At 34.1% G+C, this 16,840-nt stretch overlaps 1 protein-coding gene across 1 annotated transcript in view; it reads right to left on the reverse strand.

Moving 5' to 3' along the window:
• LOC126966385 (protein grainyhead) overlaps nucleotides 1-16,840 on the reverse strand; it is a 95,285-nt gene that overhangs the window by 7,508 nt on the left and 70,937 nt on the right. Inside the window, exons 7-9 of the mRNA XM_050810378.1 lie at nucleotides 12,103-12,214; nucleotides 3,942-4,036; nucleotides 250-306 (exon numbers count right to left, since the gene is read on the reverse strand). Of these exons, the coding sequence (XP_050666335.1) occupies nucleotides 250-306; nucleotides 3,942-4,036; nucleotides 12,103-12,214 (264 nt within the window). The remainder of the gene's footprint in view (nucleotides 1-249; nucleotides 307-3,941; nucleotides 4,037-12,102; nucleotides 12,215-16,840) is intronic.

The following is a 16,840-nucleotide window of genomic DNA, read 5'->3' on the forward strand; positions in this document are numbered from 1 at the left end:
ATTCATGAAAAATAGTATTTTATTTATTATGTACAGAATAACTCCTGTCAAATTAGCTATTTGATTATATATTGATTTAAACACGAGAAAAGTCATGCGTTTTTCTGTATAATATGCACACACATGTAAATACTGAGACATAGATAAAATAATATGTAAAAAACATCTATTTGCTACAGAAGTGCTGATAAATAGAAATAAATAAAACCTCCATGGTATCAGAATTACGAAGGAAGCACAATAACTAACCTTAACTCCTTTCTGACTGCTGAAGTCCGTACTTAAACACTGGACGGCAATATTGATCTGCAACAAGATAACTCACATGTTATTCTAAAGCAAAAACAAGTACGCGGTTAGCATTTTTGAGTCTTCAATTGGTTGTATCCACAGATATTGAATTTAATGAGCACCATAAATGACCACGAATAAAAGGTATAAGGCGCTTCTCAACTAGTGTTCATTCCATTAAGTAAAAATACTTATGACGACGTTGTTTTAATGGAAGCCATGAAAAAATCCAATATGAGTTTGTAATAGCGTAAGTATTATACATGTTTTTTGCAGTCTGAGGCAGCTTGGGCGCGATGCACTCATTACCATCTATGCAAATGACCGTCCATGTTTTTATCTCGTAGCGACCGCCAACTTTACCTAAACCTTTGAGTGTTAACCCACAGGAGATGATCTACACACGAAGCAAGGATTACCAAAATAGAAAAATTGCTTTATGCGTGCTTGTGTATCATCTTCTTCACCAGTGGGAGGCTCCTTTGCACAGGATGCCGGCTAGATTATGGGTACCACAACGGTGCTTATTTCTGGCGTAAAGCAGAAATGTGTGTTACTGTGCCGTAGCTAGTGAAATAACTGGGCAAATGAGACTTAACATCTTATATCTCAAGGTGACGAGCGCAGTAATTGTAATGCCGCTCAGAATTTTTAGGGTTTTTCAAGAATCCTGAGCGGCACTGCATTGTAATGGACAGGGCGTATCAATTACCATCAGCTGAACGTCCTGCTCGTCTCGTCCCTTATTTTCATATAAAAAAAATAATATCTCATCTTTTTACAAATGGAACCAATATGCCATCCATTGCATTGGTTTTTATTGTGTTTATCTTAGTTTAAAGTTAGTTTTAAGTTCTAGTCATTAGTCTTAAGTTAGGTTAAGTGATAGCAAATGACCAGGTTTTTCCAGTTTACTGGATTTCCCCCCACAAACCTTATATATTAGTTTTAAGCATAATAAAGTTTTATCCCTCAACACGTAGATGGGGTTGTAGAAATAAGTTTTCTGATACCTACATATATAAGGCTTAATTGTAAATTGCTTTAATAAGTAGGTTATAAGTTATTTTGTATATATTTTACTATCAAATATAGAAATTTGGAATTTGATTTTTTTTTTCGAGTTTTTACTTATTGTGTATTCTAAGGGGTAACGCTGCCCAAATTGTATTAAGACAGTTATTATTATAATTATTAGTGGAAACAAATTAACTGTAAAAACAGATATTTCAATTTTATTAATTATTAGTGCGTTTAAATTACCAACCCCTTCTACAAATTAATTACTCAAAGACCTTAACACATCGCGCCTTAGCTACGCGTAATCTGTCGCAATGCTCAAGAGCTCTACATCCGCTGTGGAATTACCGTGTAGATATAATTATGGTTATTGATAACCGATCAGCTACAGAGAATTTAAATCAAATTTTTGAATTAAGAATTTAAATGTTGTTATTAATTATAGATATACATAGAATAATAAAGGTTTTATTCTTGATAGTGTAATGTATGTACAAAGGCACATAAGTGAATTTGCTGGAAACTGTCATAACCATAATGTTAACACCAGGAACAGACATAAACTTATAGTCAAAGTCAAAGTCAAAAAATCTTTATTCACTGTAAAACTTTACAAGTTATTTAGTGCAAGTCAAGATGAAGTAAAAAGTTACAATAGCATTCAAATGAGTATAACAATATTCATTAACAAAATTTGGAATATTAATTCCAACTATCTTTATCATTCAAATAATCTTTCACATTATTATAATAGGGCTTAGATGTTAATTTATTTTTTACGATACATTTAATTTTTTTAATAGGTAATATTTTAATTTCATTTGGGAGTTTATTATAAAATATAACATAATATAATGCCTACTAGTTAAAAAGTTTGTGTGGTTAAGGTTACTACTACAACATAAATGACTTTCTTAATGATACCACAGATAGGGAATGGAGCGACCGCGCTCAGGCTATTATATATATAATAAGTTTCATTGTACGATATTACATTGTAGCCATATTTTATTACGAAAAAAAGCCCGCTGTGTTTGTTGCGCCCGTTCTTCTCAGGTCTGAGGCATTCTTTTTAGAATGGGTGTTAATTTTACCTTCAATAAGTGATGTCACATCCTATTTTGAATAAAAATATTTGAATTTGATTTGAATATACAGTTTCTTTTACATGCACAATAAAATTTTTTGAACATAAAAATACGAGTTGTAAGAAAAACATACTGATATTTGTTTAGCAATATTTGCATGTAGGGCCCATAATATTATGTTTCAATAAACATATCGCCCATTAAACTTTAATCGTATTCATGTTCAGAGAAAAGTTTCAATTTGATTAACATAAAGTGCTCAGACCCAAGGCCAGACTATTAATTTGAAAAGAATTATATAAAAGATAAAATTTTATTATACTGCAGAAGAGGAGCGGAATACTTCAATAATTATACTATACATAATAAAGTACGCACACAGTATTCGTGAAAGTTAAATTTGAACACACAATAATTACCTATTCATATTATTTTGTACAGGACGCTATCTGTGATCTGGTATTGTTTTAAATCTAGATTTTTATGGCATCTGTTAATTTTTAATTTCATCATCATTTTGTCAGTTAATTTAAATTCAATTCTGAATTGGAGATTAATCAGAGATCTTATCAAGTCAATCTTCAGTTGGTTTCTTCAATCCATATAATAAATATAGAAAATGCTCACATTCATTCAAACAATAGGCCAAAAATAAGAATATGACATAGTACCTATAAATGCATTAAAAACATACCTTGCGTATTAAAATGCCAAAGCAGGAAATAGATTAAAATATCAATCTCGGGCCAATTTTGGATTAACAAGATTTGTCAAATAAAATTTCGTATTTGGGCTAGAATAGGTATAGAAATATAACAGCATTCTTATGGCAGTAAACAATGAATATTAAGTAGGATTATTTGTCGATATAAGAGACTGCAGTACCTGCTCGGGTCGTTTTGTATGTAATAACAATGTTAACACAAGGAATAAACATAAACTTGTTATGCTTACTACTCGTTTAAGTCGAGTTAATAAGTCTTTTGTTGGGAAATGTAGATTATTTGAAGTTTTTGACATTGGGCACTTATTGGTAGTGGAAACGTGTGGACGTCTTCATGGCTGGCGCGGAAAAAAATAAATATAATACTGGGCATTGTTGAAGTGGGGTTTTTGTTTGATTAATATACATAATATTGAAAATAATTAAATTTTAAGCATTAGGAAATTTCAAATTTTAATACTAAAGTTTTCAAAAATCTTATGAACGATGCCGGACACCCACGACTTCTCGCGTTCCGCGCGAGTGCTCTTCCAACTGAGCTTACCGGTCGTGTGACATATCGTCATAAAATCGTGTATGCTTTGTTCAACTCTCATGTTGTGGCTTCATCTACAGGATCTACTTTACAGTTGATGACCTAGTATATATTATATATATCACCTTAATATATAACCTAGTAGATAATAATTTATTTGTGTACTTATTAATCCTAGAAGTGAGTGAAACTATTTGAATTTGAATACAACCCCAGCCGTATCATTGTGTGCCTGGAGGTAAATACTTCGACACGAAGTTTTACAAATGGATGTAAGTGTTACCTTAGCAGCGCTCTCGAGTGGGTTCCAGTAGACCGCAATGGCGTTGTGGGCTATTTCTTCGATACAACCGGCCAGGCCGATGCTGTTCTTCGTGTCTGTAACAAAACCACATCCTCATTAATCACCCTCGGCTAAGTGGACTGTAATGCTTGTGTAGATTTCGATTAAGATATCACCGCATAATACGTCATCGACGACGGAAATTTATTTGCTGGGCGTGAATAATCACGTGATACTATCGATCGAGAATTACAGTTTCCTTTACAGATTCTCCTAAGCCTGAGTAATATTCATAACAATTTAAATTCATAACTTTTAATATTTATCTCGCTTATAGTATCCGGCACCTGTTTTCATCTATCACTTATGATTAGTACTTAACTAACTACATGGAAAACTAATTTGATTCATTTTTACATACATGTTTCAAACCGTCTGTTGATTTGATTGTTCTTTTAATATTCTTCTTGAATCAGTCAGAAAGTCAGCTTTCCCTAAATGCAATGATATTTAAAACAATTTTAAAATTATGACTAGTGTTCGTTGGATTGATTCCCTTATCGTTGTCACGGCTGAAGCGATCATGGCGGGATTTCCTCTGATATCTTATGTTTTTTTTTTATAAAAATAAGGGTTGAGACGATCAGGACGTTCAGCTGATAGTAATTGATACGCCTTGCCCATTACTACAATTGCGCTCGTCACCTTGAGACATAACATGTAAAGTCTCATTTGCCCAGTAATTCCACTAGGTACCGCGCCCTTCAGACCGAAACACAGTAATGCTTACACATTACTGGTTCACAGCTGAAATAGGCGCCCGTTGTGGTACCCATAAACTAGCCGGCATCCTGTGCGAAGAAGCCACTGGTAAGAAGGTGAATGGAATAACTAGGGTCACATAAGAAAATGATTTCGATTTACACGCAAAAATTAAAACCTAAATTGAGATTGATATCTGATACGTATTAACTAATCTTTATTCCTTAGTTAATAGTATGATTCGTACATGAGCTGTGCATACTTATTCAAAGTACTATCTTTTCGCCTCAATAGGGACTACTGGGAACCCAAGCGCTGGCAGCAATTTCTTTTAACGGCAGCCTAGCTATCCAACGTGGAAATGCTGCCAGTATTCTTGGTACGCCTGCCCGTAATGATAGTTTTAATTTAATGTAATGATTTTATTGTAAATATAGTAATAAGATTTGTTTTGTTTGAATAAATAATGTTTAGCTGTGCATTGCACTTTTCAAGGATAGTTAGTTCTCATAATAGCTTTCAGCGTGCCCTTAATTCTTGACTTTTGAGAAAAAGAAATAGGAAAGTAATGTGCAAAGTTTAAGGTCATTGTGTAATAACTGTGACCATTTGTGTAAATAATAATTAATTTAATATGTCCGTTTTTACTGTTTTATATTCTTAAGCATATTGATAGGACCACACAAGATTTCGTCCGAATACAAATTAACCGCGAAAACGAAAAAGCTCGCATCCATTACCGCGGGACAAATGCAGCTATAAAAAACAATAAATAATCATAACATTGAAACGTAAAATCACGTTGTCTTCCTTAATTAAGTTCAGGAAGTTGAACAGAATCGCTATAAACAGCTATTAAGTCTCATACTAAGCTATCTACCCACATTAACGACTTCTAAATTTTATCGTAGGTAGGTGTTGTTAAATCATACTCGGATGTAAATAAGTGAGGTTGTAGGTATTCTGTTGGAGATGTTTATTGCGTTTGAATTACATGGAGTACATTTAGTGGACAGGCAGCGGTGGTGAGTAATGGTCGGGAGGCGCAAGTGCGTGGTAGCGGACACGGCGTGGGTCGACATTCGCGCGCATGCCATAGACAATGTTCGATCTGTCACTGTCAAAGAACATATATTTATGGGATTAAGAGAACAAACGAGTGCATGGATCACTTGAAGACTATTATGACCAGGAAGAAAATTATTAAAATATAAATCTTGGTTGGCCGATTTAGGATTGCGAATTAATACAAAAATCAGCCGTCGATGAGCCATAACAATGACAATATCATCTTTATAACTGAACATAAAACGACCTAGGACGATAATCCAAGCAATCCATGATTAAGGGTATTGTTGTCTCTTTTATCCACAGTGAGAAAACACACTTGAATGTGGATAACATGTTGAGACGGTTTCTAGAATATGGACTTAAGATGGATGTCTGATGTAATTATTCCGGTACCCTTCAAACCGGAACAACAATACAAGTGCACTACTCTGTGGCAGAAATGGGACGGCAGTACAACTCTGAACGAACTCTGTACATAGGGGAGACCGGGGCTACAATAAACAGAGGTATTAACCAAGCAAATTTCTCAAAAAATGTACTTACTTGCATCTCCAGTGCGTATCTTAATTTAACATTTAGATAGCGCACAGTATCGATGAGTTGCCTCGCGCCTCTTTTTAGTGAGTTATGTGCCGGTCGACATTTTTAAGCAGGTAACGATCATTTTAAGGTTCACGATTTTTTTGATTTTTACAAGAATAATATAGTGATTACTTTTTTTGTTATTCTAAAAGCGGTTTTCTATCTACGGAATCGTTTTTATTATGTTTGTTTTGGGATAATTACACAATACCTATACCAATACCAATGAATAAAGCAAAAAAAAAAATCAAGTCTTAATTGTGAATACCTTTAAGCTACAACTGAAAATATATGTTTTGTTAATTGTGACTCCAGGCTCCCCTACAGTTATTTCTACTATTCAGACTTACTAACTTACTAATTTCCTTTTGCGTATGAAAATAACTAAGACCGAGTTATGGCCACCTACCAAAAGAGTGCACTTTTTGTAAGTAGAGAATGTGGAGTAAGTTTGGTAAACATAACGTGGAGTCCTTCAGTAATACCACAGAGTAGGGAGGTATAGACAATAGCAAAGTGAATTGGAATGGGCATAGAAGAGTACCTATTTGTTCTATGAATTCCTTGTTATTTTGTTTTTAAATAAATTCTTTATTACCTTTTATGAAATAATGTAAGTTATTTAAACACGATTCATATATTGGATGCAGCACCCGACAAACTCATTTGTTATGTATATTGTAAATTATTCTATTTGATTGAAAAGAGTGGCCGTTGAGTTTTTTGTAGGGTATTCTCATGAGCTCAACTTTTTACGAACATGTGCTAAATTCAGTCATTTAAAAGAAATATTTGTAGTGACGATTTAAAAGCGCCTAGTTCAAGCCTAATTGAATAAAGTTTATTTGACTTTGACTTTGATGATATTTATAATATGTTATCATATAACATATGATTTGTTCAAATAGCCGATAGGAAAATCTAGTTAAATCTAGTCTGTACCAGCTAATCCAATCGCCTAAAGGATGAACTGATTTGTCTTAGGAAAAACTAGTTTGTCCTAAAATCGGGTTTGGCCGGTAACATATACACACATATACATAAAATGTTGCACGAGCATGAGGCTTAGCTACTTGTTGATAGATGATCACTCCTCCTTCTTTAATTATATCAGGGATTATATCGCCCTGGGATCGAATTAATATATGGAATTAAATCTTACACATCTTCGATTAAACATGTTCTAGTTTCAAGGTAACCAAAGGACAAGACAAATATGACCACAAATACTTTTGGTTATTTATCGTATACTTATAGTATCCATGCTGCTCACTCACATAATATTTTAGAAATATGAATACTTAGTTGTTCTATTTATAGTTATATCATAGTGTAATAAATTACATAGTGACTCAACTGAGGCACTAGTTACAGCGGCGATAGGATACGCTTTGCAGAGGAGAGCGGCGCCCCGCTCATGCCGGCGCGGGTAGTGTACCGATTCGTTCAATTGCAAATCGGTATTTGTATTTTGGCTGGTACAAGATTATCAAATAAGTATTTTTTTATTACTCTTATGTTGTGAATGGATGTGCGTAATTTTTTTAAGACAACCCTTTTGAGATAGTATTTAGCAGCAAAATAAAAGAGCTAACCCAGTATTCTATTTTAAGTACATTACAACCGCCCGGAAACAAATAGCTTTAAAAACAATCACATACGAATATTTTTATAATACTTATATTGGTACGATTAATCAGATTTTAATTAACATATTATTATACTCTACTTGGTTTATATGTTACCTTGATTTCCTTAAGTTATGTAAATTTAAAATAAACATACTTATTACATATTTATAACTTATCAGAAAACATCAAGGCAATTTCGCTACTATATGTAGTATGTTATGGTCCAATATAATGGTTTTAATGTTGCGGTAATAAAAATGATTAATTGTGATTTAAATATTAACGATCTTGTTAAACTAAATTAAATTTTTATATTGTCAATATAAAATCACGCTAAGATAAAAAATCAATAAAGTATATAATTATTATGGCTATAAATAGTCATAATTGAATAATTTTATTCTTTATATATTTGAATAAAATTCATTTTAGGAACAAAACATATTTAAAAATTAACTGTTGCGAAAAAAGCGTTATTTAATCGTCCCTTCGAATTTCATCCGTGATTCGTTTTAAGTGTTGCATCTCAAAATATTGTTGATAATGGTATGTATGTACACAGGCAATTTAGCGAATTTTCTAAAAATGATGATAATCATAATTTAAACACCAGGGACAAACATAAACTTGTTATGCCTTCTACTCGGTTAAGTCGACTAAGTAAATTTTTGATTGATCCCAGCAAATTTACGAAATAAATGAGTTACGAAATGTAACAGGATTGTTAAAACACGTTTTTGTGGTTAAGATAACTATAACATAAATGACTTTCTTAATAATACCACAGATTGGGAATGGAGCAACCGCTCTCAGACTATTTAAGAACTAAATACTTATTTTTTATTAATTTAATTATTAATTTTAACGCTACTCTCGTGAATTCACCCTGAGTGCAACAAAACAGATCCATCTGCGAGGCTTTTTCATTAATTTAATTTTTTTAATTTAATTAACTGGCTTAACATTATAAATATACAATACATTCTTAATTGATTGTAATGAAAGTTTAAAAAAAAGAAGCTCGCCATATGTATTACCCCCCTTTTTACTCAAAGCATAAAGGGCATAAATTCTCGAATGGGTTTTAGTTTTATACGTGCAATAAGCGATTAAATTTTATTCTAAATAAATATAGATATTTGAATTTGACCATGCATTCAGTAACTATAGAGCACGCGAAACTTAACTAGGGCCTAAATTAAAGCAACAATCAATTTAAATTTTCATTAGGTACAGGTATTTTAATACACTAAAAAAACTTTAAATGGATTACTCGCGTTATTACAAAGTAAATATTAACTAGGATTCGCAAACCAAATTGATTTATATATATCATAATGTTGTCAAAGAGAATGTTTAAATATATCATACTTAGATCATTTATAAGTCTCGATTGACTATGACAGCTGTGAAAACGTCGAAAAAAATAGACACAATAAACTAAAATTCCTGGCGTATTTTTATCGGTTATCTAACAGCAAGTTACTCTATGTAGACGTATAAATTATCTAAGATATCACGTTCCCAAGACGAAGCGAACGACACAGACTAATCAAGGATCAGTGATGCATAGCAAATGTTAAACCATTTAGCAGAGTGCGAGTAAGTGCGGGAAGCGTTTTTCGTCGGAACTACCGCTCGACACGCGATATAAGGAGACTCGGCCGTAATCGGAGAACTTATTGTGCGTAGTCTCGGTGCGTTGCGACTCCCGTCTCCCCTCCGCATTGCCCTCCTCGCAGGCAGTACTGCGGTCCTACAATATCGCTTTCACACGCGACGCACAGGTGTCCGATGTCGCCCTTCAGACCATACCTAACTATTATAGCCCATAGCCCAGTGGTTAGTGACCCTGTCTACTGAGCTAGAGGTCCCGGGTTCGAATCCCGGTAGGTGCATACATTTATATGACTAATATGAATGTTTGTTTCCTAGTCATCGATGTTTATATGTATGTTTAAGTATGTATATTGTATTAATTATATCGTTGTCTCGTGCCACTAGTATGCCTAGTTTGGGGCAAGATAATTTGTGTAAAAGTATGCCAATAATATTCTTTAACAATCGTGTTGCTTCGCCTGTATCATAAGCCTTCTTAATTGGTGTCATCGGTGGTGATTATCCCCACAGAGAGTGGAAGGCTCCTTTGCCAGGATGCCGGCTAGATTATGGGTACCACAACGGCGCCTATATCTGCCGTGAAGCAGTAATGTGTAAAGATTACTGTGTTTCTGTCTGAAGGCCGCTGCAGCTAGTGAAATTATTGAGCAAATGAAACTTAACATCTTCTATCTCAAGGTCGTATTTGTCCGCTTAGAAATTTTGGGTTTTTAAGGAATCCCGAGCAGCACTGCATTGTAATGGACAGGGCGTATCAATTACCATCAGCTGAGCATAAAAAGAAAAGAACACCAATCACTCAAGTTTTAATATTCAACATGAGCCCAATGCTATAAGGCCTAAAGTAAACATTGTGTTTCTATCATAGAAAAATTTAACTACAGAAAAAAGTATGAACACTAGTTTTGTATTTAAAGTTAACTCCAGTTTATCAATTTTTTATACGTCAAAAACGTAAAAATAAAACTTGGGTAACATCGAGATAAGCGAAAAACCTTGACATTAAACTTGGACCGCCGCGCGAACTAATGACTTCAGTGTTTTTTATTTTCCTTGAGATAAAATTTATAGGCACTGCTTGCGGTCACTCATTACAAATGTTCTAAGCAAATGTTGGATTGAATAAGTGTCATATATCAACGCCGTTCATTTCAATAAACGTCCGGACGATTAATAAGCAAGCCATTCTGCGGATGACGCAATATTATAATATTTCGTTGTGCGGTTTCAATAATACATAATTACACAAATTACCATGCAAATTAATTGATAATTACTGAATTAATTATAACATTAGGATGATTCGCGGAATACAATTTAATATTTTTGAATGAAAAAAAGAGTCAACATAATATAAATACATTATATATAGCAAAATCGCTTCTCATAGGACTCGAATTTGAACATAAACGGCGTGGACGAAGGCTCATAGGACAATTAACATGCAAATGAAGGCGAGCCGCGATAGCATCGTTGTAATTATCTGTGTTCGCGACTATATTGTACACTTGCCTACAACCACGCACTTAATTTTAGACAGCGTCTGCAAGCAATCTGTGTTATCACTCGCCAGTGCTGGATAATCATTATATTTTCCAATGTTAGTGCACCTCGGCGACAGGTGCGCAGTCGCTTCCACTAAGATTTCTCACGAATTTTTACGATTTCCTGTTACTCAGTCATACGGTTAATAAATGTAGAGTCGGCTATCTCTATTACATCGTTTTATTTAACTCCGGCTCTCAGAAAGGTACATTCTATTTTATATCTCTAATTAAGTTAATGTAAAACGCATCGTTATGAGATGGAAGTAATCTGGTGCCGCACTATGATGCGCTTGGCTCGCGGTGGCGCCGTAGTGTTGTAGGGTTTATTTTTAGTTGGTGGATTGATAGGTGCATCGGCCGAGGTGGGCCGGCAATTTATGCAAATGTCCTAACGACATATAATGGTGGGTAGATGGTCGCAGCAAGAGGGGCGGCCGGACGCGTCTTCGCAGCTATTTGCCCGCAGCAGGTAATTAGGATCTGCGTGTCTGCGACTGCCGCGTGGTTCGCACGCAAGCCCGACGTATCTCGCCTCGAGCGACGACCGCTTCGGTTTAAATAAAAATGTTGATTACGCAAACACTTGTATTAGCTACCGTCTAACTACGTGCCCTGGGTTCGACATCAAAGTCTGGAACTATAATCAATACTTCAGATATTTAAATTTCAGAATTGTTACTATTTGGATCTAAGAGGAGATAAATTGTTTAGAAATCTTTGCGTTTGAGCGTAATAAATATATTATTAGATGGATAACTAACCTGTTGAAATTCATTGATGGAAGACGTTAAAAAAAAGAAATAAGAACAAGTAAATCAAATCATTGCTACCACCAAAGACAAATTAACATACTCGTAGTGTGAAAAAGCTTTGCAAAATATAAAATAAATTTGTTTTTAGAACAACTTAACGAAAAACATTTGTTTACAAATACAAGTAAGCACTTACCAGCGTCCAGTATCCGTTGTTTAACAGAATGTTGTCTGCCGTGCCAGAACTGCCACGCCTTGATTTCATCTTCGGGTGATTTCTCCTCGCGGAACATTAACATTACAACACTCTGCAACAATGATATCGAAATATAAATTAAAACCATTCCAACTCAACCCTTAAACTTTCTAACTATTTATTTACGTCACAGATATGTCTGTAAACAAAATTGCGATTTCTCAACAGATTTGTGCGTTTCTTGTTGCGCTGTATTCAGTGCATTCTTGGTTATTAACTTAATCGTTTGTTATTACGTCGGTATGTTGAACATCTTAATTTAGTATATAATAATAGGATTAGTGGGATGTTTCAGAAAGCTCTTCGAGTGTCCATATGCGTTCGTCATCGGCACGTGAAATATGCTGCTCAGACGATTTCTATGGGCAAGTTAGAAAACGAAGTGCAAAAGAACTGGCTCGCGCTTGGCCGGGTGTGGTGCACCACCATATAGGGATAACGACGAGAAAGCACCTTCAATCGTCTGTGATTGATGATTTGTACATCTGTCGAGCAACGTGCAGCATCTACGACCATCGTTTATCTGTTAAATATTACATTACCTCTTGCATATTATATTTCAACGTTTATACAAACGTAATTACATGCAAAATTTATTGACTGATCTATTTAAATATTAATAAAATATATCTTTACTGAAATAAAAGGTTTGAAAGCAATAAACCCATAACTAATATATATAGTTTTATTTAGATGCACAGGAATCAAATTGAATAAATTACTTTACAACAAAAGTCGATAATCTAATGTTTGAACAACAACCGTAGATTTTAATTTTTATTATGCACTTAATACTGCGAGGTTATTATGACGATGTTAAGGCTGGCATAAACACGTAATTCTGTCATGAATCAATGAATTTATGAGTAATTAGTGTCGGCATATCGCTTCGACTTTGTAATCGGGACAGCGGCTTTCTCCGGCGATCGGGCAAGGCTAAAACCGAACGGAACTACGCATACTAATAGATAACCCATGTATAAAATGATAACGGTGAACCCCACCTATACTGACATGGCTGTAATAAATATAAATATTTACTGTTTTATGAGAATTTAGTTATATACGAAAATATAAATAATGCATGTGTAACTGTTGTTGGATCAACTTCACTATATTTCAAACGCATCTTTGATCGATATAATTATATTTTATGGAACATGTTGTCAAATATTATGGTATTTAATATTTATCTATGGTATCTTATGTAGCCCCAATCTTCATATACAATGAAAATGGTCTTTGTTTGAGGCTCTTTCACGCCTAAACCACTGATCGTATCGACATGAAACTACCACCATTCGATGCGAAATTTATCCTAGATGTTTTATGGCTACTATTTTTTTTATTGTATTGGTAATAAGATGAATAAAATTTAATTTATTTCCTTTTAAAATTTTCCCAGCGAAGCGGACGGAAACGGCTAGTACAATAATATTTCAACATATATTTTCAGGTAACAAAGTTGTTAAGGTGCTAATGATTCATAAAGCATTTACAACTAATTCACAGTCCGTCTAGAAGCTGTTTCAGTGATTTACTGCCTATTTTAAAGTTTCAATTGATAATGTACAATATGGTTTGTTGAATGTTTGACAAAGATACATTGTTTTGTCTCGATTAAATAACTGCTTTAACAGTCATTGCTTGGAAACCTATAAAACACAGTTGATTTATTTTAAATTAGGTAAGCGCTTTTGTGGACCTCAGTTATCTGTATCTGACTTAAATCACAGAAATAAGGCTGGTTTACATTATTAAATCTGGTTCGGATATCGGCATACTATTAATTATACCACTTACCTATCGTCTATCTTTGAGCTTTGGGTAATTGGTTAACAGTATATCTTTGATATTATATATTGATATATCTTCGAATTTAATGATGTACGTTATTTATTTTTTAATTACTATCTTTAATGTTTTATTTAATTTGTTAGTTCTTTGTCTTACTAATTTTATACATTCAATTATGTTTTGCATATTCTCTCTTAACTTTGATATATGTATTTTTGTTACATTGTGAACTGTTATTGGTTGAGTTTTATTAATGTGTTCCTATTCTATGTTTGTTTCCAAAATAAATAAATTTATTTTAACATAAATGCTTTTTAAGGCACCTCTGATAAAAATTACTTCTATTTCCTCTTCGATATTTACAAACAGAAGCCACAATTTAAAATTAGTAATTACTGTTACATTATTAGTTTTAATATTAATTTTTGTAACATGAAATATATTTATTTAATCAAAGTATGTACTTTGTTGTCAATAGATTTCTGCCATTTCACGGGAAGGTTATGCCTTCGCAGAAGACCTCTTGACAAGATGATTTTTATCATGTAAAATTTTTCCTAATCGTGGAAAAATTTGCTATCGGTTAGGGCCACACCTGGAGAGTACAGACGATGTCGGATGTTTACTAAATGTTGCTCCTGTAGAGCTAAAACGGTTATCATAAAGCTGAACTTCAGTTGACGAGTCAGGGTTGGTTTCATTGTTAATTTCTTCATCATGATTTCCTTCTAATGCTACCTCTGAGATACGAACTGTTACGTTTGTTGTCAAACGCTTACCACGTAAACAACGAACGAACTTTGAAAGAACTTGATTTAACGTTACGAATTAATGAATAGTTACTTTAGGCAGCCTTTTATTTTTTTAGGATACTTTAAATATAATATACATACAAACTGCTCTTTCCGCTGCTGGTGGCGCTCTCCTATGATATTGTGGATATCATTTGTCATTGTACACCGTCTCTTTAATAGTATTTCCAACGAACTTAAATATCCTATTCCATCCCCATGTAGGTCAAATTTTCAAAAATACTCGAACTAATGTATATAAATAACTACTTATCAAGTGCCTAAATACAAAGTTTCGTTGTTTTATCTCCGAAAATGACGAATTCCCGTACAAACTTCCATCTCCTATTTCAACCCCCCCTTTTATTTTTTCGTCAATAGAGGTAGCCTATGTCCTTTTCCAATCTCTTGTCTATCTCCGTACTAAATTTCATCAGAATCGGTCGAAAGCGTATCAAACAAACTTACATTCACATATTATAATATTAGTAGGGATTATAACTTAATTATTTCTGTCTAAAATAGTATGATGCCAAAGTATGTAATCGTTTGTTTAAAACATATCTGGTACCTTTCACAAGTTTTGGTCTCTCGGACCAGTTATCTTTGCTTCTCGGACCGTCAATTAATTAACGGCGTGTATCGACACTCGACCCCCTTTCTGCCAGAGTTCGGTTGACAATCTCAGTTATCTGATCAAGCACGCTTTCTCCCTCGTACGTCGTACGTCGTGTCACATACGCCCAATCCACGAGCAACTATTGCCACGCTCTGACAACCATTAACATTTCGTCACTATATATTTAAATAGTTACATATATCTGTCTCATAACCCACGCTATCCAATGGCTAATTTATTCAAAGGGCATGTTTATAATTTAGATTATTTTTCTAATTAACATTTTTACTTAAGCAGACCGATGGAAACTTTTGTTTAACGTAACAATATATCGTAATACATATTAGAGCGCAGAGTTGCAACACTTAAAGCATACCTTTTTTTTATATGGTCTTGCTGAAATAGTTTTTATTTTCAATAAATTTCAACCTTCCCTAGGTTACTTAAATTCTACAGATTGTGTATTCATTCATATTTAAAACAAATATCCGCGTAAAGGGAAATCGACATTTTTGGATTAATGGAAACTTCTAGGCAAAACATTAAGTATTAACATTACGGAAAAAGTAGTAAGTCTGGCGTGATAATCAAAGTTTGAATGTAACGTTACGGTAACCTGGGCACGGATCTAAATAGCGCGTATCGGAGTCCGTAACCGCGTTATGTGTGTTCTCATCATTCGCTTATCGAATGCTTCGTGTAAACAGCGCGTGCACTGCAAATAGTTAAGTAATAGCTGACGCGTAAGTCGCTTCACTCAACTCTGCTGTTCCATCGCTTTTTGTGCGTCTGGGCTCTCGGCTCGCGGCCTCGTTACCAGCGCCCATCCATCAGAGCCCTATCTGCCTTATGACAATTATTTACGTTCAGTGCGTACTAAGCCTATTTCGCTCACCGTTGAGCATTATCGATAGCACGAATAATGTCCTCTCGATTCGCCATATCTGATACGGATACGTCTGTTTGTAAAGTGCACTAGTTATTTTAACGCCCAGCTTATTCGCTGCAAAATATGTTCTCCGCATTGAATGTCGATTTCGACATAAATTCTGAACGGGACTGTGGGTGTACTGCCTACGATGTAGGTATCTGTGCAGGACAGAATTGTTTCATTGAATAGATCGAATATCGCGAAGACCCACTTTTTATTGTATTATAAATAAACCAGTAGCCAATTTGGGCCATCAAAATTTCTATAGACTGTGCTTAGTTTATTTTTTATAAACAACAGATACGGCTATAGCTAAATTTGGGCTATATTATAAATTCATCATCGTATGTTGCTGCGATTTTAAAGTTTATCGAAGACCTGAAAACTGTTTACCATTTAAACTTTCTACTAGTAATTAACATAAACTTTAATAGGATATTAAGAATGTATGTAATGTTGAGTAGCGCGGGTGCAATTTTATTTCTTATTTAACATTGAGGTAAGGCCGTCACCCTGACGACTATACGAGTAATTACTGTT

This window comes from Leptidea sinapis, chromosome 10 (assembly GCF_905404315.1).
Source record: "Leptidea sinapis chromosome 10, ilLepSina1.1, whole genome shotgun sequence".
In the NCBI taxonomy this organism is placed as follows: Eukaryota; Metazoa; Arthropoda; class Insecta; order Lepidoptera; family Pieridae; genus Leptidea; species Leptidea sinapis.